At 35.9% G+C, this 21,417-nt stretch overlaps 1 protein-coding gene and 1 pseudogene across 5 annotated transcripts in view; both read right to left on the bottom strand.

The window, feature by feature from the left end:
* The window catches only part of POU2F1 (POU class 2 homeobox 1), a 188,874-nt gene that overhangs the window by 11,291 nt on the left and 156,166 nt on the right, over positions 1–21,417 (bottom strand). For all 5 annotated transcript variants that reach the window (XM_008051452.2, XM_008051451.2, XM_021709324.1 and 2 more), the window contains 4 exons: positions 18,555–18,696; positions 16,749–16,888; positions 15,584–15,763; positions 13,870–13,975 (listed from right to left, as the gene is read on the bottom strand). In XM_008051452.2, the coding sequence (XP_008049643.2) occupies positions 13,870–13,975; positions 15,584–15,763; positions 16,749–16,888; positions 18,555–18,696 (568 nt within the window). The remainder of the gene's footprint in view (positions 1–13,869; positions 13,976–15,583; positions 15,764–16,748; positions 16,889–18,554; positions 18,697–21,417) is intronic.
* On the bottom strand, positions 8,143–10,364 carry LOC103252859 (annotated as a pseudogene).

The following is a 21,417-nucleotide window of genomic DNA, read 5'->3' as shown; positions in this document are numbered from 1 at the left end:
AGGCTGGTTGCACTTCAATATTCACAAGGCAAAAGGGCAGGCCAAGGAAGGAAGCCAGGTGGGACTCATTACCATAGCAACCTCACTCCCCCACGTAAACTCTTCTGTGCCTGCCCTGCACAACAGCATTACTCCAGTGGCCTGAGACTCCCTCCTAGTCCTCACTGGGGTAGCCAAGAGTGCACTCTTGCAAGGTGCTCAAGCTCCCCCCCCCAGCCCCTCACTTCCCTCAAAGGCTCAAAACAGAGAATTTGGGAAATCCCCAGAGCCCCACACTCAATGTAGGTTGTCTGGGCACTTCCTTGGAGCCACATGTGCCAAGGAGGAAGTCCATGGCCACCATCACTTTTCCCCACAAGCACCACCTCCTGGTCAGAGGTAAACAGCACAGCTCACCACATGAGATATAATTAACCTCAGCTTTGGGGAAGGTTTGATTCCAAACCTCAGTTAACATCACTTCCCAAGCCACTCTGGCCAGCCAGGATGCCATGAACCAATGCAGGTACTCAGCACAGGACTCCTACAGTTGGTAATTGAGAAACTCATCACACCAAGGCTATATATAACCAAGGGAACCCTATAATACCTAGGCTAGCCCCCTGCCAACTTCAAATAAGAAATTATCTACCCAAATGAGAAGGAAACAGAAAAATAATTCGGACAATATGAAAAACAGAATTCTCCAACAACCCCAAAAGATAACACCAACTCTTCAGCAATGAACCCTAACCAGATGAAATTTTTGAAATTTCAGACATAGAATTCAAAAGGTTGATTACAAAATTGATCAATGAACTTCAGGAGAAAATAGAAAAGCAGGAATTAAATATTAAATGAAAAATTCTCCAAAGAGACACCTTTAAAAAAAATCAAGCTGAAATTCTAAAAATGAAAGAATAATTAAGGAAAGTTCAAAATGCAGTAGAAAGTTAACAGTAGACTAGAACAAGCAGAAGAAGGGATCTCAGAACTTGAAGACAAGGCTTCTGAATTAACCCAATCGGACAACAATAAAGAAAACAATCAAGAGAACAGAACAAAGTCTCCAAGGAATGTAGGCTTATGTAAAATGTCCAAAGCTAAAAATCATAGGTATTTCTGAGGAAGAAGAGAAAGCAACAGGTTTGGAAAACCTATTTGAAGGAATAATAGGGGAAAACTTCCCTGGCCTTGCCAGAGATCTAAACATTCAGATACAAGAAACTCAACGAACCCCCAAAAGATTACTGTAGAAAGGTCACCCCCCCAAGGCATATAATCATCCAGTTATACAAAGTTAATGTTAAGGAAATAATTTTAAGAGCAGAGAGACACAAATATCAAATAATTTACAAAGGTAAACCTATCTCAGAATTGAAACCTTATAAGCTAGAAGGGACCGGGTCCAATCTTCAGTCTCCTCAAACAGAATAACATTCAGCCAAGGATTAAGTTTCATAAGTGAAGGAGAAATGAAGTCTTTTCCAGACAAGCAAACGCTGAAGAAATTTGTCACCACTAGACCAGCTCTAACAAGAAATAACTCAAGGAGTTCTAAATTCTGAAACAAAAGGTTGAAATACACCTGTAGAAAAATGCTGGAAACCATTAAGCTCAGGCCTTATGGAACATCAACACAACAGAGAAAATACATACATACATACATACATACATACATAAAACACTCAGTATGATGAATGGAACAGTACCTTACATATCATTTGTAACTCCAAATGTAAATGGCCTCAATGCACCACTAAAAAGATACAGACTGGCAGAATGGACTTAAAAAAACCAAATTTCTGCTGCCTTCAAGAGACCCATTGAACTCACAAAGATTCCTGTAGACTCAAGGTAAAGGGGTGAGGAAAAATATTCCACACAAATGGAAACCAAAAACAAGCAGGAGTAGTAGCCATTCTCATGACAAATAAAGCAGACTTTAACAACAGTAAAACAAAGACAAAGATGGTTATTATATAATGATAGAGAGATCAATCAAACCAGAAGACATAATTTAAAATACATATGGGCCTAATACCAGAGCCCCAAGTCTTATAAAACAAATTCCACTAGACCTAAAAAAAAAAAAAAAAAAAAGAGATAGACAGCAATACAATAATAGTGGAAGAAGTCAACACTCCACTGACATTCATAAAGCATCAAGGCAGAAAGTCAACAAAGAAACATTGGCATTACCAGATCCTAGAACAAATGGAACAGACACCTACAGAACATTCCATCCCCAAACTACAGAATATACATTTTTTTCATCAATACATGTAACATTCTCCAAGACAGATCATATCACAGGCCACAAATCAAGTCTCAACAAATTGGCAAAAATCAAAATCTTATCAAGCAACTTTTCAGACCACAGTGGAATAAAACTAGAAATTAACTCCAAGAAGAACTCATGAACCAAACAAAAATATGGATGTTAAACAATTTGCTCTCAAATGACTCCTGGGTCAAAAATGAAATCAAGAAGGAAATTTAAAAATTACTTGACAGGAGTGACAATGAAACAAGTTATCAAAACCTCTGGGACACAGCTGGAGCAGTGCTCAAAGAAAATTTTTTAGTGCTTAAGACCTACATTAATAAAACTGAAAAACTGCATATTGTACAGCCTAACATCATACTTCAAGGAACTAGAAAAATATGATCAAACCAAACCCAAAACTAGCTGAAGAAAAGAAATAATGAAAATCAGAGCAGAACTAAATGAAATTGAGGAAAAAAAAAACAAAAACAAAGGAAAAATGAAACAAAAAACTAGTTCTTTGAAAAGATAAAAAAAAAACCCAATAGACCACTAGATACATTAACTAAGAAATGAAGAGAGAAGATTCAAATCAGTTCAATCAAAAATGAAAATGGAGATATTACAACTGATATGACAGAAATTCAGATTATCCAAGATGATTATGAATATATCTGTGCAAATAAACTAGAAATCTAGAGTTAATAGATAAATTATTGAAAACATACAACTCCCCCCAAAGTTGAATCAGGAACAGAAACCCTGAAAAGACCAATAACAAGTAGTGAGATTAAAACAGTAATTAGATAAGTCTCTCAACAAAAAAAGTTTAGGACCCGATGAACTCACAACTGAATTCTACTAGACCTTCAAAGAAGAACTGGTACCAATTTTACTGAAGCTGTTCCGCAAAATTGAAGAGGAGGGAATCCTCCCTATCTCATTTTATGAAGCTGGTATCACTCTGATACCACAGACAGGAAAAGACATGACAAAAAAAGAAAACTACAGACCAATAACCCTTATGAACACAGATGCAAAAACCTTCAACAAAATATTAGCACACTGAATTCAACAGCACATTAAAAAATATATATATATCACAACCAAGTGGGTTTTATCCAGGGATGCAAGGGTGGTTAAACAAATGCAAGTCAATAAATGTGATCCACCACATAAACAGAATTCAAAACAAAAATCATATAATCATTTCAATAGATGCAGAAAAAGCATTTGAGAAAATCCAGTATCCCTTCAAGATAATAATCCTCAGTAAAATAGGCATAGAGAGAACATTCCTAAAAATAATAACAGCCATACATGACAAACCCATAACCAATGTCATCCAGCATGGAGAAAAATTGAATGCATTTCCCCTCTGAACTGGAACAAGGCAAAGATGTCCACTTTCGCCATTCCTATTCAACAAAGTACTGGAAGTCCGAGTCGGAGCAATAAGGGAAGAAAAAGAAATAAAATATATCTAAACTGGAAAAAAAAAATCAACCGTCTCTGTATACTGATGATATGATGTTATACCCAGAGAATCCTAAGGACTCCTCCAAAGACTCCTGGACCTGATAAATAACTTTGGTAAAGTTTCAGGATAAAAAAAATCAACACACACAAATAAGTAGCACTGCTATACACCAATACACCTACAGTGACCAAGCTGAGCCTTAAATTGAGAACTCAATTCCACTTACAATAGGAACCAAAAAGCTAAAATACCCAAGAATATATTTAACTAAGAAAGCGAACTGTCTCCACAAGGAGAACTACAAAACCCTGATGAAAGAAATTGTAGAGGACATAAAGAAATGGAGATAGCTACATGCAGAAAATAATGAAACTTGATCCCTGTCTCTCACCACACACTAAAATTAACTCAAGATGGATTAAAGACTTGTTAGACCTGAAATCATAAAAATCCTAGAAGAAAACCTAGGAAAAACTCTTCTGAACATTGGTCTAGGCAAAGAGTTTATAGCTAAAACCCCAAAAGCAAATTAAAATAAATAAATAAACAAGTGGGACTTAATTAAACGCAAAAGCTTCTGTACAGCAAAAGAAATAATCAACAAAGCAAATAGGCAACCTACCAAATGGGAGACGATATCTGCAAACTATACATATGATAAAGGACTAATATCCAGAATCTACAAAGAACTCAAACAAATCAGCAGGAAAAAAGCAAACAGCCCCATTAAAAAGTAGACAAACAACATGAACAGACATCTCTCAAAGGAAGATACACAGATGGCCAACAAGCATACGAAAAATGCTCAACATCACTCATCATCAGGGAAACGCAAATTAAAACCACAATGAGATAACACCTTCCACTAGTCAGAACGGCCATTATTAAAAAACTTAAAAAACAATAGCTGCTGGCACGGATGTGAAGAAAAAGGAATACTTATACACTGTTGATGGCAGTGTATAAATTAGTAAAACCTCTATGGAAACCAATATGGAGACTTCTCAAATAACTAAAAGTAGACCACTTGATCTAGCAATCCCACAACTACTAGGTATCTACCCAAAGGAACAGATCATTATGTAAAAAAGACACCTACACCTGCATGTTCATCACAGTACAATTCAAAATTGCAAAGATGTAGAATCAACCTAAATGCCCATCTACCAGTCAGTGGATAATGAAAATGTGGTACATACACACGATGGAATACAATTTACCTATCAAAAAGAATGCATTAATTTCTCTTGCAGTAACTTGGATGGAATTGGAGAACATCATCCTAAGCAAACTAACTCAGAAACAGAAAACCAAGCACTGTATGCTCTCACTTATAAGTGGGAACTAAATTAAGGATATGCAAAAACTTGGAGAATTGTATAAAGGATACTGGAGACTCAGGAGAGGGATGGGGAGAGTAGTGGAGAGACAAAAAAAATCACCTAATGGGTACAATGTGCACAGATGGGAGTCATAGGTAAACTTAAAGCCCAGACCAAAAGTATTTGTGCCCCCGCATCAAGCTATTGAAATAGAAAAAAATAGGCCAGGAGCGATGGCTCAATCCTGTAATCCCAGTACTCTGGGAGGCGGAGGTGAGAGGATTGCCTGAGTCTAGGGGTTTGAGACCAGCCTGGGCAACTTGGTGAAACCTTGTCTCTACAATAAATAAAAAAATCAGCCAGACATGGTGGCATGTGCCTGTAGTTCCAGCTACTTGGAAGGCTGAGGAGGAAGGATCACCTGAACCCAGCAGGTCGAGGCTGCAGTGGCCGTGAGTGTGCCACTGCACTCCAGCCTGGGTGATAGAGTGAGACTCCAGCTCAAAAAAATAAAAAAGAAAGAAAAAAAAGTATAATTAAAAAATGTCAGTTGCATTTATGCTACCTAATTTTTTTAGTATAAAGTTGTTCATAATATTCTAGTATGCCACATAAAACAGCAATTCTACTCTTAAGTATATATCCAAAATAACTGAAAACATATGCTCACATAAAAACTTGTATATGAATGTTCACAGCAGCAGTGTTCAAAACAGCCAAAGACTGGAAGCAACCCAAATGTCTGTCAACTTATGAATGATAAATGAAATGTGGTATATTCACACAACAGAATTATTATTCAGCTACTGAAAAGGAATGAAGTACTGACATATTCTGCAACATGGATTAAACTCTGAAAATACAATGATAAATGAAAGAAGCCTGACATTGAGAAGGCCACATATTATGTGATTCCATTTATAGTAAATGTCCAAAGTAGGCAATCCATAGAGAAAGTTAATAGACTAGTGGGCATGGAGTTACTCTTTTGGGTAATGGAAATATTCTAGAATTAGATAGTAGTGATGGTTCCATAATGTTGTGATTATAGTAAAACCCAATGAATTTTATCCTTTTTTTAAAAAAAATTTTTTCCTTTGTAGCTACTGCAAACAACTTTACTATACTTAATCCAACCTAGAGTACACATGTAGAGAATCAATAACCTAGAAAGAAGTGGTTGAATATTAGGCTTTTGGACTTATAAATAGTGAACAGCAACAATTTTTTTTTTAAACTACATGAACCATGGACAAGATATAATTTAGAAAGATTAATCTGGGAATAAAAAGTGTTTTCAGTAAAAATTATTTATGGTCTTGGAACTACATGGAGATGATGGCTACACAAGACTATTTGTACTAAAATGCCCTCAACTACACACTTTTAAATGGTTGATGATTAATTTTGTTATGTGAATTTTACCTCAATTAAAATAATTTGCTTATAGAACACAGTACTATACTTGGGGTTCAAAGAGTAATGAAAAGTGTTCCTTGGTCTCAAGAAGCAGTATAGTATAAGGCAAATAAGACAAATTACAGTACACATATGATAAATAGTAAAACAGATCTGCCCAAAGGAACGAGGTCGTTATAAAAAAGAGACATCTGTACTTGCATGTTCATTGCAGTACAATTCATGCTGCAAAGATGTGGAATCAACCTAAGCCCATCAGCTGATCAGTGGATAATGAAAATGTGGTGTATATACACACATATATATGTATACATACCATGGAATACTATTCAGCCTTCAAAAAGAATGAAATAATGTCTTTTGTAGCACCATGGATGTAACTGGGGAACATCAGAAGTGAACACAGGAAGAGAAAACCAAACACTGCATGTTCACACTTATAAGTGAGACAGCTAAATTAAAGATCTGCAAAGGCATAAAGAACAACAACAACAAAAAAGAACAGTATAACAGACACTGGAGACTCAGAAGGGGAGGGGAAAGGGTGAAGGAACAAAAAAAAAAAAAAAATCACCCAGAGCCCAGGAGGTTGAGGTTGCGTTAAGCCAGGATCATGATACAGCACTCCAGGCTGGGTAACAGTGAGACCCCAACTCAGGGAAAAAAAAAAAATCTTTGTATCAAGATGTGCTTCACTTTGTACAGTTACCTTCTTATCACTAAATAGGGAAAACTGACACACACAAGACACACATAGACAAAACTGGCAAGTAGCAGATAAGTGCTCCTCTAATTTCAGTTTCTTAGTTTTCATGTAGAATGAAAAGTTACAATAATATAGGCTGAAGAACAGATACGATTAAAATACAAAGGGGATAGTCTAAAATGGCATTTGAAAGCAAGCTCATCCCACTCAACATTAGCAGGGAGAAGAAAGTGGGGGGGAAAAGAGACTATCACAGAAAAGCCATCTTATTACTTTAGGTTTTGTGGGAGACTACAAGTCACATATAAGCAGTCTCACCAATAATGTGACCACATCTGTTTTCAAAAATGAAATGAGATAAAATGTTTAACAAATGTTTTGCCTACCCTGGAATTTCCAAAGTGTGCTCATTCACATAACTGAAATGTACATGAACATTCTTTTATGATAGGCCAGAACATCTATGTTATCCCGACTATACAAAAAGAAAACAGATGCAGGCCAGGTGCAGTAGCTCACACCTGTAATCCCAGCACTTAGGGGGGCTGAGGCAAGAAAGATCACTTGAGTTCAGGCGTTCTAGATCTAGGCACAGTGAGACCTCGCCTCTACTTAAAGAAGGGAAGGGAAAAGGAAAGGAGAAAGAAGGTGAGGGAAGAGGAGGGGAGGAAAAACAGGTATAAAATAGTGTTAAGGAACTTTTTTGTCTGAAATTACAATATGCTGTGAGTGTGTATGTATGTACTTAAGTCCCATTATTCCCATTTCATCCTTTTGGCTGAACTTTATTCACATAACACCTGTCCTTCTTATATTCTTCTCTCCTTTGAAAGGCATCATTATTCAGTCATTCAAGCTAAATTGTCTCCTTTACCAGCACCTCCCACCCCTACCTCTAGTCATCAAGTGTTAATAGGATATCTTCCTAAACTTCTCTGGAATTGATTTCTTCTCCATCAGAGTTCTCTTATGCCAGCCCATTTCTTCCTAAGTCTGGCATGTGAGATTTTAATTCGTCAGCTTTAGTTTTCTCTTCTTCAGTCAGTGGTGACAGCTCCAGGTCGGTTTGCTTTGGAGTTTTTTATTATGTCCAGTCTTATTCACAGTAGCACACATGAGGATCTTAGTCTCTTTCTGCTCAACAGCAACTGATTTAAAGTATGCATACAACTTTTGATACTGAGACTTTATTGTTGACGATTCCTTTAAGAGTATAACTGGATTTTTCTCGCCTGCTGAATTAGGATGATTATTCTTGATTTCATACTCCAGCCTGTAATGAATGTAATCCTGATCAGAATCAGCTTTCTGGAACATCAGCTCTATCTTATTGGCCTCCGCTCCATGTTGAATAGTTCTGAATTGTATACTTTAAAACTTTATACTAAAAAAGGTATGTGAATGATATTTCAATTTTTAAAAATCACATTATAATCTTTATAACTTCTGTATGGTCAGTAGTAATGTCTCCTGTTTCATTTCTGATTCTGGTATTTTGTTCTTTCCCTTTTTTGGTTAAAGTGTCATTTGTCAGTATTGTTGCTTTTTTCAAGGAATTCATTTTTGGTTGCATTGGTTTTTCTCTACTGCCTTCTTTTATTTCATTAATTTCTGCTCTAGTCTTTATTGTTTCCTTCTTTCTGCTTCCTTTGAGATTAGTTTGTTTCTATTTTTCTATTAAGGTGGAAGCTTTGGCTATATACCTGAGATGTTTCTTTTCTACTTGTGTTTTTACTTTCATTTATTTCAAAGTATTTTCTAATTTTTCTTGTGATTTCTTCACCCATGTTTGTTTAATTTACAAATAGTTGGGGATTTCCCAAATTTCTTCTTGTTGTTAATTTTTAATTTACCTCAGTTGTCATCAGGCAACAAACTTTGTATGATCTTACACATTTTTAATTTTCTGAGACTTGTTTATGGATTAAAATATCAGAGAGATGGATGTTCCATATGTACTTGTGTTTTCTTTCACTTCTTTTTTTATTTTTTATTTTTTTTGAGATAGGGTCTCACTAGTCTCTACTTTCTGGGATCAAGCAATCATCCTACCTCAGTCTCCCAAGTATCTGGAACTACAGGTGTGCACTACCAAGCCCAGGTAATTTTTAATTTTTTTTGTAGAGACAAGATCTCACTATGTTGCCAAGGCACAGAACTCACTATGCTGCCTAGGCCTCCCAAAGTGTTGGGATTAAAGGCATGAGCTAATAAGCATGGCAGAAAAGAATGTACTTTCTACTTTAGTTGGATCAAGTGTTCTATAGATGGCAGTAGGACAAGTTGGTTGGCAGAGTTCAAATCTTGTATATCCCTGATAATTTTTTTTTAAACATAGTTCAAATAAATCAAAGACCTCCAACTATTATTGTTGAACTGCCTATTTCTCCTTTAAATTTTATTTTTGTTTCCTCTATCTTGAACCTTTAGGCAGCTATATAACTATAATTGCTACATCTGTCTACGGAATCAACTCTTATGTCATTATGAAAAATATTTTGGGAAAAGAATTGGGGACAGAGCATGTTTAGTTAAGATTATTAAGGTCTGTGGAATTTTTGCAAGTTTTTGAGGCATATCAGTACACTTGTTTTCTGAGGAGCATAGTCATGATCATTCTTGCATCTACTGTAGAACTGTTTACCCAGGATCTATTCTGTACCAAGAATAACTATGGGAAAATAAAAATGACCATGCCAATGAAATAAGATTTTTCTTAGAAGACAGTACACTGAGGATACGGTTCTTCCTTTCAGTTTTAAAATCCTATTGCAAATGAGGATTTAAAAAATACAAAAGGGAATAAGAACTCAGATAAAAGATATAGGAGGGCTTAAGGTTTAGACAGATTTGCAGAAATGAGAAAAAGGATAAAACTGGGTCATGGAGAAAGCAACCATAATCCAGGAGGGCACAGGAGAAGGCTACGGTAGAAGTGGAAATTATTCACTCCGGTAAAGCCCTCAGGAGGGTTCAAGTTCAGAGTTGTCAGATACTGAGGTAGAAGTAGAAAATGGGGTTAGAGAATAGGGTGGTTCAAGGATTGTTGACACAGTAGCTCTGCTAGTGGGTCTTTCCCTCCCTCTACCAAATCTTTCACATGAGCAGAACCAATGTCACCTACTGCTCTTCAACAAAAATAAAAATCTGACTATGGAAGGTTAAGGATTCTAGCGTAGGCACTGGCATGCACGGGTAAAATTCCCCTGAGTAGGGAAAAGTATGAGGGTAAAGTCTCCTTGCCTGCCTGTTTCCCTCTCACACCCCAAAATAAAGCTTGGCAGTTCTCTACCCACATTCATAGCTCACTGCTACCCCTTCCATTCAGCAGAGGACTGCTGAGTAACAGAAAAACCCGTACAAGCTACTGATATTAAGTAATACAGTCTTGTGTTCTTCAGGATAAATACATAACCAAAAATCACCACGCAATGAAAAACGCAACAACATAACAAAAGTGGCACAAAATGAATAAACATAGTTAATGCCAAAAAATGCAGCTTAAATAAACAAAGACAAATGACCGGAGTTGAAGAAAGACATTGATTCAGATTGAAATGCTCACTGAAGGCCACTGAGGACAAATCTTAGAAGGCTAATTCCTTGAAACCACATAGTAAAATCTCAGAACAGTAAGGACAAAAAAGATCCTTAAGGTTTACAGAGGGAAAAAACAAACTATCAAGGAAAGAGATTGAGATCAGACTTTTCATTAGCAACACTAGTTGCTAAAACACAACAAAGCAATATCTTCAAAATTGAAAGAAAAAATAATTTTACATCTAGAATTTTGTTACTGAACAAACTCCAAAAAACTGTGACGACAAAATAAGTACTTTTTAGTTATACACATACTTAGAAAATTTACCTCTGTTGTATCCTTGTTTAATTAAAAAAAAATTACTTGAGAATGCTCTCTAGATGAAAAGGAATCCAAGATAGAGGAAGAATGTGATCTAAGAAGCATTGGATCTAACTCAGGAATATGATGAAAAGCAATTAAAATAAGCAATCATAGGAATTCCAAGAAGGTCTTCAGGAAGTTGACTGCATTAGGTAAGTTGTATGATTAAGATATTGGATGTGTTTAATATCATAATATCATAAAGGAATATGCTACTTTTGTCAACAGAGAAAAAGAAAATGTCAGAGGAAAAGGGGCTATATAAGAAAGTGACAGCTCAAAGAGGAAAAAAATTTATATGGGGCATGATTCTTTTTTTTTTTTTGAGTTGGAGTCTCACTCTGTTGCCCAGACTGGAGTGTAGTGGCCGTTTCTGGCCACCGCAGCCTCGACCTGCTGGGCTCCGGCGATCCTTCCGCCTCAGCCTTCCAAGTAGCTGGAATTACAGGCGCGCGCTACCAGGCCCGGCTAATAATTTTTTGATTTATTGTAGAGATGAGGTCTCGCCAAGTTGCCCAGGCGGGTCTCGAACCCGCGGGCTCAGGCAATCCACTCACCTCAGCCTCCCAAAGGCACGGTATTACAGGCTGAGCCACCGAGCCCGGCTGGGGCATGATTTTGAGTAACTGCTGCTAAGAGTAAGGAAAGAATTCATTTGACACTGACACTTATAATCTTACAAGCAGCAATGTTTACATGTCATAAGATTATATTTCCCCCCCCCCCAGATTCAATCATATGGGCCGGCCCTGTACAATATTAATAAAACATAATGTTGTATTCATTTTTTATTGCTATGTAACAAAGTAACACAAACCCAGCAGCTTAAAACAACACAATTTATCATCTCATAGTTTTTGTAGGTCCAGGTACAATTTAGCTGGGTCCTCTGCTTAGGGCATCACAAGGCTGCAATCCAATACTGTACTGTATAAATGCTACTGAAATTGTATGTGCACGTTCATATAAAAAAGATTTAAGGAGAAAATAAAAACATTACCTGTGATTGATTTTTTCCTGCTTAGATTTCTTATAATGTTAAATTTCTTAATAATTAAAAAAAAAATCCACTCCAAGAAGAGTTGCCAACACTTCAGATAACAGTCATAATTAAATCCACATAAATGGGCTGAGTAATTGGGTTCAAGAAAATGTGATTTGGTCAGTCAGAATCATCAAAACTGATACAAATTTTTAGTTAGTTCTGAGTATATATAGTTCTTTATAATTACCTTGTTTGATTTTCCTCATATTCTAAGATATCTGCAAAACTACTTGTTTTTAGTATTTAAGCTGTTAGAAATTTTGGGGGAATCTTTAGCCCTAACATAACATGCCTTATAATTTGTTGGGCAGGTAAAGTTCAAGTTCATGATTTACTGATGATTGGCAGTCAGTTTAGACAACAGCTCCTCAGAGGCAGGAACTTCCTATTCATTCCTGGTGCCCTATACAGTCACTAACAGTCTGAGTAAGCTGAAGTGCTGATTATCCTACACGTTCTCAAACAAAGGTTCTCAAAGCTGGAATCTGCAGGCTCCGGCGGCATCCACAAATAGCCTTGAAGGGCGGTGCTGGTGGGGACTGTCATTTATAAACTTCCTTAAATTTTACTACAAATTGTATGTATGTCTATTTGAGGGAGGAAAAGTCAATAGCTTTCAAATTCTCAAAGAGGTTCAACACCCAAAAGGGGTCAAGAAGTACTGATTAAAACAGAAACAATTATGAGATTTTCTAACACCTTAGAACTTCATAAATATAAAGGCATTTATTCAATTTTTACATCATGATTAAAGTCATAGAGCTGAAGAGGTATTATGAACTTAAAATACGAGTGAGGAAAATCAAAGTCCTCAATTCTAGGTTAAATCAACACTAGTTATGAAATATTATAAATCTACCCAATGATTTATTTACTAGCAAATAATTAATTTGGTGAGTAATTACAGCATGTCTATGCACTGTGTATCACTAAAAAGATTTGATGACAATGCCCAGTCATTTTAAATGTATTTGGAAAATTTGCTATTTGGAGGAGGCCAAAGGGAAAAAATTTACTCATTTTATAGTGAGTGTGTCAGGCACTGAGTTAGGCATCAAGAGTGCAAAAGGAAGAATATTCAAATCTTTTGAGAAGTGCACAGTCTATCAAGAAAGACAGATGTGTAAAAACATAATTATTTATGATACAGGTAGGTGGAAATGAAAAGTTTCCTGGGGAAACTAAAGGATGTTTCCAAAAACACCTGATGTATAAGCTGGTGAACTTTTACCAATATCAGATTAAGAATAGCAGGATAGGATGGACAACATTTCAGGGCATAGGAAAGTTTCTAAATGGAGCCCTCCTGTCTGTAGAGGGTAGGGTGGGCAAAAGCCTAGTGGAAGGTCTGGTTCAGATGGGAAATAACCTGCTATGAATTGATGAATTTATATGTTTTTCTGAATGCAACAAGCCATAGCTATTGGAGATTTTAAAGGAAAAAAGTTACTTAAAAAAAAAATTGGTGTTTTTGAAAGATAGCTCATGAAGCAATGTAGGAGATGAACTAATGTGGGAAAGAACAAATGAGGTTAAGAAAATTCTTGGGTAAATATATTATTATTTTCTGACAAAATCAAATATGCCTAATCTTGTTTGAAGTTCAAATTTTCATACATAACTTTTTAAAAAAGCAATACATATCCCTAGTTAGAGCCTTAATTCACAATTTAATGGCCAATTCTCATAGAAACCTTGTGGGTCTCCCATGTGCTTAGTAGGTGAACAGCCTGGCTGCTGCTTACCTGTAACCGAGAGATTAGTCACAGCAGCGCTGGTCAGAGGGAGGACAGGGCTGACTGTGAGGGTAGTTGCCGCACTGCTCGTCACAAGGCTTGGCGTGGTCGCCACCTGGAGGCCAGAAATGAAAATATGGACAAAGCACTTAAAATTTAAACCCATGTTGTGGACTTAGTTTGTCTGTAACATTTTTTAAACCCCAAGTACAACAGAATGAAGTAAAAGAGGCTAAGATGAAATTATTTTATATTCACTCTTTGGTCTTGGACTTGAGAAGTTTGGCATCATATGTTAGAAAGTTGCTATTAAAAGATGGGTTTTCACTGATATCTCAAATAGCTCTGCACAGGTTTCAAAAATAAATAATCAAAAGCACCCTAAGTCAACAATTTTGAGTCAGATATACTTTAAGTCAATAAAACATATTATACTATCAGCTTTACATAAATAAGAACACTATTTGACAGGATCAGAGAATCTGGGGCTCATGAATTACTTTTATATTTGACTCTGTGGTGGCAGGATTGGATTGGTGTGTGTGTGTGTGTGTGTGTGTGTGTGTGTGTCTGTGTGTGTTTTTTAAATTAAATGAAATTATGGAGAGACTGTGAAACAAATTTTTTAAAAAAAACTACAATTTTGGCCTGTAATCCCAGCACTTTGGGAGGCTGAGGTGAGAGGACTGCCTGAGTCCACGGGTTTGAGACCAGCCTGGGCAATTTGGCGAGATCTCATCTCTATAATAAATCAAAAAATTAGCCAAGTATGGTAACGCACACCTATAGTTCCGGCTACTTGGAAGGCTGAGGCGGAAGGATCGCCTGACCCAGCAGTTCGATGCTGGGGTGGCCATGAGCGTGCCACTGTACTCCAGCCTGGGCGACAGAGTGAGACTCCAATCCAAAAAACAAAACAAAACAACCCCCCCCAAGAGCCAAAAAAACCCATGATTTTAAAAATTAAATTTTGACAGTTTTGCAAGAAATATTGTTTTTCTTCTAGTACAAATAAATCTAAAACATAAAAGTCACCATACAAAACAAAATTATTTAGTATCTTTTTCATAACTACCTCATGAACTTAATGATTAAATATCTACAATTTAACAACCACAATCTTCACTTAAACTAATATGTGCTTTTAATGCTAACTCTAGTTTAATACTCTCAGCATGAAATGATATTCAAATAAAATAAAAACAAATTAACAAAAAAGGAACAGAAATGCAACAATCTTCCCATATTTTGAGTTCTGGTTGGCAATGTAGAAGTCACATCATCCTGAAAGTCAAGGCAATCACACGACCACTTTACGTCCCTTCAATCTAGGAATAATAATATAATGCAAACAGCAGCAGTTACTCGATGCTATACATAAAAGGACCATAAGCTGTTTGAGTGCATATTGGATATAACTGCATTAATACAAGTTCAGAGTTAGGAATTTACTGTCACTAGCCATGTAACAGTGTAACAGAAATGCAATAAAACAGGATGGAATTAAAACTGTCAATTTTAAAAAATAAGAAAGACCAATGAATTCTTAGGTTAACAACATGAAATTTCATTACCTAGGTAACATCTAAAATAGAAATATACACATATTTATTCAATGTGAATACATATACATTAAATTCCTATTATGGAATAAATTAATAGGTCATTTGTAAAATAGTAAAAATTAGCCCTAGAATTCCCCCCCCATATTGTTTATTCTTACCAGTGAGGTTGGGTTGGGGAAAATTGCTTTGATAGGTGAGCTGCTGGTCCCACCACTGCTTGGTGGGTTGATTCTTTTTTCCTTCTGGCGGCGGTTACAAAACCAAACACGAATCACCTCTTTTTCCATACTGAGCTGATCAGCAATCATAGTGATCTCTTCCGAGGTAGGCTTTTGATTCTGAGGGGAAAAATTACCCGTACCAACCTTTGGGTAACTTTTTGAACTTTTGGCATAATTATATCAGTATATAAACAAATAAACTGGGAGAGGTAAGCTGGGATATTATGACTATATCAGGTCACTTTCAATGAAGAGCGTCCATCTTCATGAAGAAGACATTAAACGTAATGAACATTACATTTATTAAAGGTATTCATATTAACTTAAAGTAAGTTATTCTTAGATTTTTTTCCATTTTTAAGATCTACTAATTTTGAATAAAATGAACAAAATACCAACGCAACCTTATGCATCAGCAGGAATTTAAGTTTTCTCTCTGTTTCATGCCATCTAACTTGGACCTCACGATAAGGCTGTGAGCAGAAAAGGCAGGCATTCCACAGACAAAGAAATTCCAGCTTAAAGAAATCATGTGATTGCCCAATCACAGTCAACAAGTGGCAGAGCTGATAACGATCCCTCACTTAGTGTCCTTCCAATGTGTTCAAGCCTTTTCTGAATTAGAGAAGTCAAAAATTTTATTAAAAGCTTTGATTATGATATTGTCTGATACAAAAAAATAATTGTCAAATATCTGTTGCATTAACTTAAACTCCATAGCTTAACATTCAGGATCTTGTGTTCCATTCTAGGTAGACACTAGGATTTGCCAACCAAACCACTAGTGTTTCTCCTGATACATCCCACAGTTCTCCCCACAATGACTCTGCTCACACATTTCCTTCCACTTCTTCCAGTCTGTGAAATTAATTCCTATACCAGCTGTTACCTCTCTCACATTGAGTGCTCACATGGATGTGACTCTGGTCTCTCCTGAACCCTTAAGGACTCTGGTTCTATCATTTACAACAGTAACTTATTTCTTTTATTTTTTCTATTATGTCATAAGTATCCATAAGGGTAGAGGTTGATATATCATCTTGTCTCATCTCTGGTTCCTAATACTAACTACTACACAATCAAAAGTAAAAACCTCACTGACCTCCAAGAAACTCTTCTCTAAGGCCACACGTATGTTGGTCTCTATGCTGGTGCGTTTCTTCCTCCTACGGTTCAAGCCCTCAACTCCTGGAGAATTCAGGGCACTTGGGCTGGAGAGGGTCGAATCAGATGAGAGGTTCTCTATAAGAATGAAGAAAACACAGAAATAAAATCAGCTGAGCATGATGATTTCTGTGTATAATACATATATTAACAATAACAAAGCTGACAAATAAGCTATAAGTAAGGATGAAAAGGTTTCCACACAACCTACATTAAATGTTGCTTACTACCATGCATCTTTCTACTGCCTTTTTTGACATTCTCTGTCCCAGGATGGTTTACCATATTATCACCACTATGTTTTGATTTCTGTTTCTGAGAAAGCAGTTTACCATTCCTACCCTTAAACTCAGTTCGTGCTCTCTCTCAGTTCTGTTCTCATGTTTTGCTTGTTTATGAGCTCTGAGGATAAAAGAAAGCTTCAATGGAAATTACTGAACATTTTATATTTATCTGATTAATAACCCCTTACTTTATTGTTATAATCTAGGGTAAAAAAGAAAAGAAAAAAATACTTGCAAATTCTTTTTTAACAGGGTTCTGTGATTTAACATTTCCATAACGCTGAGCATGTCATACACATCTCTGAGTTTCTTTCTGCTCCACTGAATGGAGTAGACTAGTAGTATTGTTTGCTTGTGAAACTCAGGAAGATACCAGATACCTAGGCCTCACCCATGGCTACTAAATCGAAATGCCCAAGGATAAGTGTTTCAGTTTGTCTTTTCCAAACAGCTAATTTTTGTTAATCTCTACAATAAGAACCACAGTCTAGGGGATCTCTACGGTCTTTAAAACAGTGTTTCACAGTCTGTAATTCTATGACTCAAAATCCAAATCTTCCAAAAGGAAACATCAGTACACACACAAAAGAATAGTCTGAGTGCTGCCCATCAAAAGAGGACTGGATGAAAAAAACGTGGCACATATACACAACGAATATTATGCAGCCATAAAGAAGAACAAAATTATGAACTTTGCAGCAACCTGGATGGACTTAGAGTCTATAGTACTGAGTGATCTTTCACAGAAACAAAGAACTGAGTATCACACATTCTCACTCATAAGTGGATCTTGAACAACTATCATTATACTATAAGAAAAGGATTGGCAGTACTGGGAAACTGGGGATGGGGAGGCGGGATCGGCAGTAGTGGAAATCTGCCTGGGGAAATGGGGGGCACACTTTATCAACAAGGGTACCTGCATAATTAACATTTGTATAACTAACCCTGAATTGTACACATCTTTAAAATAAAAAAATAAAAGTTAAAAAAATAAATAAATATATAAATAAATAAAACAAGTTGAAACTAGCAGACCAACATTTTTGTATAAAATGTGCTCATTTTCAATAACAAAAGGAAAAATATTACCAGGAACAAGTCCTATGATAATCCATCAAGGAAGAAATAATAAACTTGTTCTTCAAGTTTATCTAAATATATGGGCCTTCTTATCCTCGTCCTTCAACTGTGTTTGTCTCCTCAATACTGGTTCAAATACAATACATATTTCAAGGCTAAAAACTATTACTATTATTTATACTGTAATTACTGGATTATTTAAATGAATTAGCTTTCTGATTTACATAGCCATAATTTACAGTGATCCTTTCGTGAACAGTAAGCTTCAAGGTTCTGTAGTACCAATAATACACTAAGAAATATAAATATATATATATGACGGTCCTCTCTGCAAAATTCCAATGGACAATGAAGAAATGTCTCATATATTCACTTACCTGCATCATTTAGCCACTTCTCTAAAAGTGGCTTTAACTTGCACATGTTCTTAAAGCTGAGGTTCAAGGCTTCAAAGCGAGAGATGGTAGTTTGGCTGAAGTCATTTCCATACAGTTTCCCCATAGCAAGCCCAACATCACCCTGCACACAGCACAGAGCAGGAGGGGGGGAGAGGAAAAGAGAAAGAAAGTCATCTCACGAAGGTTTCCGCCTTCACTCTGGGATGTCGCTCCAATAACTGATCTAAACAAAGAATCAACAATCATTCCACTTACTGGGTCCACATAAATTCCATCCCTAGGCCAGGCACAGTATTCCAGTGAGGACTATGTTAGACATGATCATGACAGTGTTCAACACTGTCCCACATACTTTCCATTTTGAATTTCTTGCTACCTTATATAATAATCAAAATACCAAAATTTCTACTAAGTCTCAAAAGATAGTGCTGGTATTCTAACAAGCCCCTTAAATTATGCATCTAAGTGATATAAGTAACCTTTAATAATCAATTTATCTGTGTTACCTACAGAGATTAGATATAACTGTCTAGATAACTGTAGGTATTTCTGAACTAATCAAACTTGCCATAAATCACTTTAAAATTTAGAAATGAGCTCTCATCTTTTTTTGTCCCCCTAAAAAGTATTTCTGGAAGCCATACAAAAAATTCTATTTTCACCCTTAGTTTGGATTTCAAAGTTGGTCACAAAAAACAGGTATTCTAAAAGACCACTTTTGTAACCATTATAGAGATAGAAATTCACAGTAGAGAGGTTTGACCCATTTAGTCAAACCTTCATGGGCACTGGAAACTTGGTAACCCCGCAGCAATAGAACAATGATTTCCCCTGAATATATTACAAAAGGTGTCCTTCTCTATAAGCCTAGAACCTTTGAAATGTGCACAGTGCTTTTCTTCCAGTGAAATCTCTCTTGTCCAAGCTGGGAAAAGCCATATCTTCATAGTTATTTTATATACAGGTAACAGACACTCATGAAGTTTATTTAAATGATTCACACACTCATTCCAATTAGTTTAGTGATAGGGCAGAAAGACAACAACATTTCAAGCCCAAAGTATTACACAACTAACTCTACTACAAGGCAGCCAACTCCCAACTATCCTGGCAATGCTTATTTGGAATTGGAATTATCCCACTCCTTTGGTTTTTCCTTGCCCCAACCCATCTTTTGAATACTACATTGTTTATTACCATCTGCATTAGGTGGTAGCTGGGGAAAGAAAGTAATATATTTTTTAAAAACTCCATTTTCTTATTGGTAAGTAACTTCTGACAAAAAAAAATTAACAGGAGCAATGTTGAAACTGTAGATAAAATGAGGCACAGAGAATACTTGAACTTCAAATGATTTGTATCTTATGCCTTCCCATAAGATAGCCATCAGCCATATGTGACTATTTACATTTAAATTAATTAAAATACAAATTCAGTTCCCAGCACCAATAGCCCTTCCAAGTGCTTGATAGCCACAAGTGGACTGTGGGTACTGTACTGGACAACACAAATAGAGAACAACTGTATCATCCACAGAAAGCTTTAATGACAGCACTGAATACACTCTTGCTAATTGAACTGAGGTGGACTGTTTCTTGATTTCCTTCTGATTACAGTAAAAAAAAAAAAGAAGACAGAATAGTGTGAGCAAGGTATACATGCTATCCATTACATCTATATTGAAGATATTGATGAATATATTTGTCCCTAGCTTTATCTCTTACATATTTATTAAATATCATTTCATTCAATCAATGAATACTCACTATATGTCAAGCACTGAATCTAAGCTTTGTGTATCACATATATTCATGTCTTGGTCACTCTGTTTAGCTTATAGCTTTCTAGAAAATTGGGACCAACTAAACTTTGCAATTCTTTGAATTTAAGACCTTGTGAAGAAGTTAGATGGCAATATGTGTTTTCTGGCATTGTAACTGCACAATTTGCCACAAATTTTTCACAAACTTCTATAATGTCTTATTATAAAAGTCATGATTTTGACACATAAACGAAAAATAAAATACCAATTAAAAATCACTCATAGTAAGTTTAAGAAACAATAACTTAACATAGTAGCTGGAAATAAAGCTATGTCATTAACTAACTAGAACATGGCAATAAATGACAAATCTACTTAATCAAGATTTCTAATACAATTTTATTTCATATTTAAATTGTTTAATTAAATAAAAAGCAACAGGCCTCTCAATTAACACACTAATTTTCATTCCATATATTTGTTTTAGTGCTCATGTAACTCACAACCATGTTGGATTACACCCTCACAAAATTAAGTGTTTTAAGCAGTTGACTCATACATAGTCTGAACTATATTATGTCCTTTTGATATTTTTAAAAAGAACAAAAAGAAAAAAGGGACAAAGCCTGGGACTGGGAAATAAAGAATGGACCATGTGTGATAAACGTGTTATAATATGCTATTCTCTCTCTCTCTCTCTCTGTGTGTGTGTATTATATATATATATATATATACACACACACTATATACTGCAATACAAAATGGCATGCATGACAATCCTTTAATAAGAAACTATGTAATTAGAAAATAACTGCTTAAAACATCCAATAAGATGTATATTTACCAGAGAATAAGGCATTTTTTGTTTCAACAATTTAATAACTTAAATGTCTAATTTTCTTCTTGTGTGGGTATGTATATAAATATAGATAAACTGACTATAAAGTGACCTTTGAATAACTACAACTGGGGTATCTGACTTAAAAACAGAGGTTGATAGGCTGATTTTCCCATCTGCAGCAGCAGTATGTGCTTTAAGCTATGTAGTCAAAGCTTGTAACCATTACCACTGCTGTTTTA

Source organism: Carlito syrichta, unplaced genomic scaffold (assembly GCF_000164805.1).
Source record: "Carlito syrichta isolate Samal-C Ts95f unplaced genomic scaffold, Tarsius_syrichta-2.0.1 Scaffold173424, whole genome shotgun sequence".
In the NCBI taxonomy this organism is placed as follows: domain Eukaryota; kingdom Metazoa; phylum Chordata; class Mammalia; order Primates; family Tarsiidae; genus Carlito; species Carlito syrichta.
Note: the sequence above shows the minus strand (reverse complement) of the source record. Positions and strands in the feature narration are given on the sequence as shown.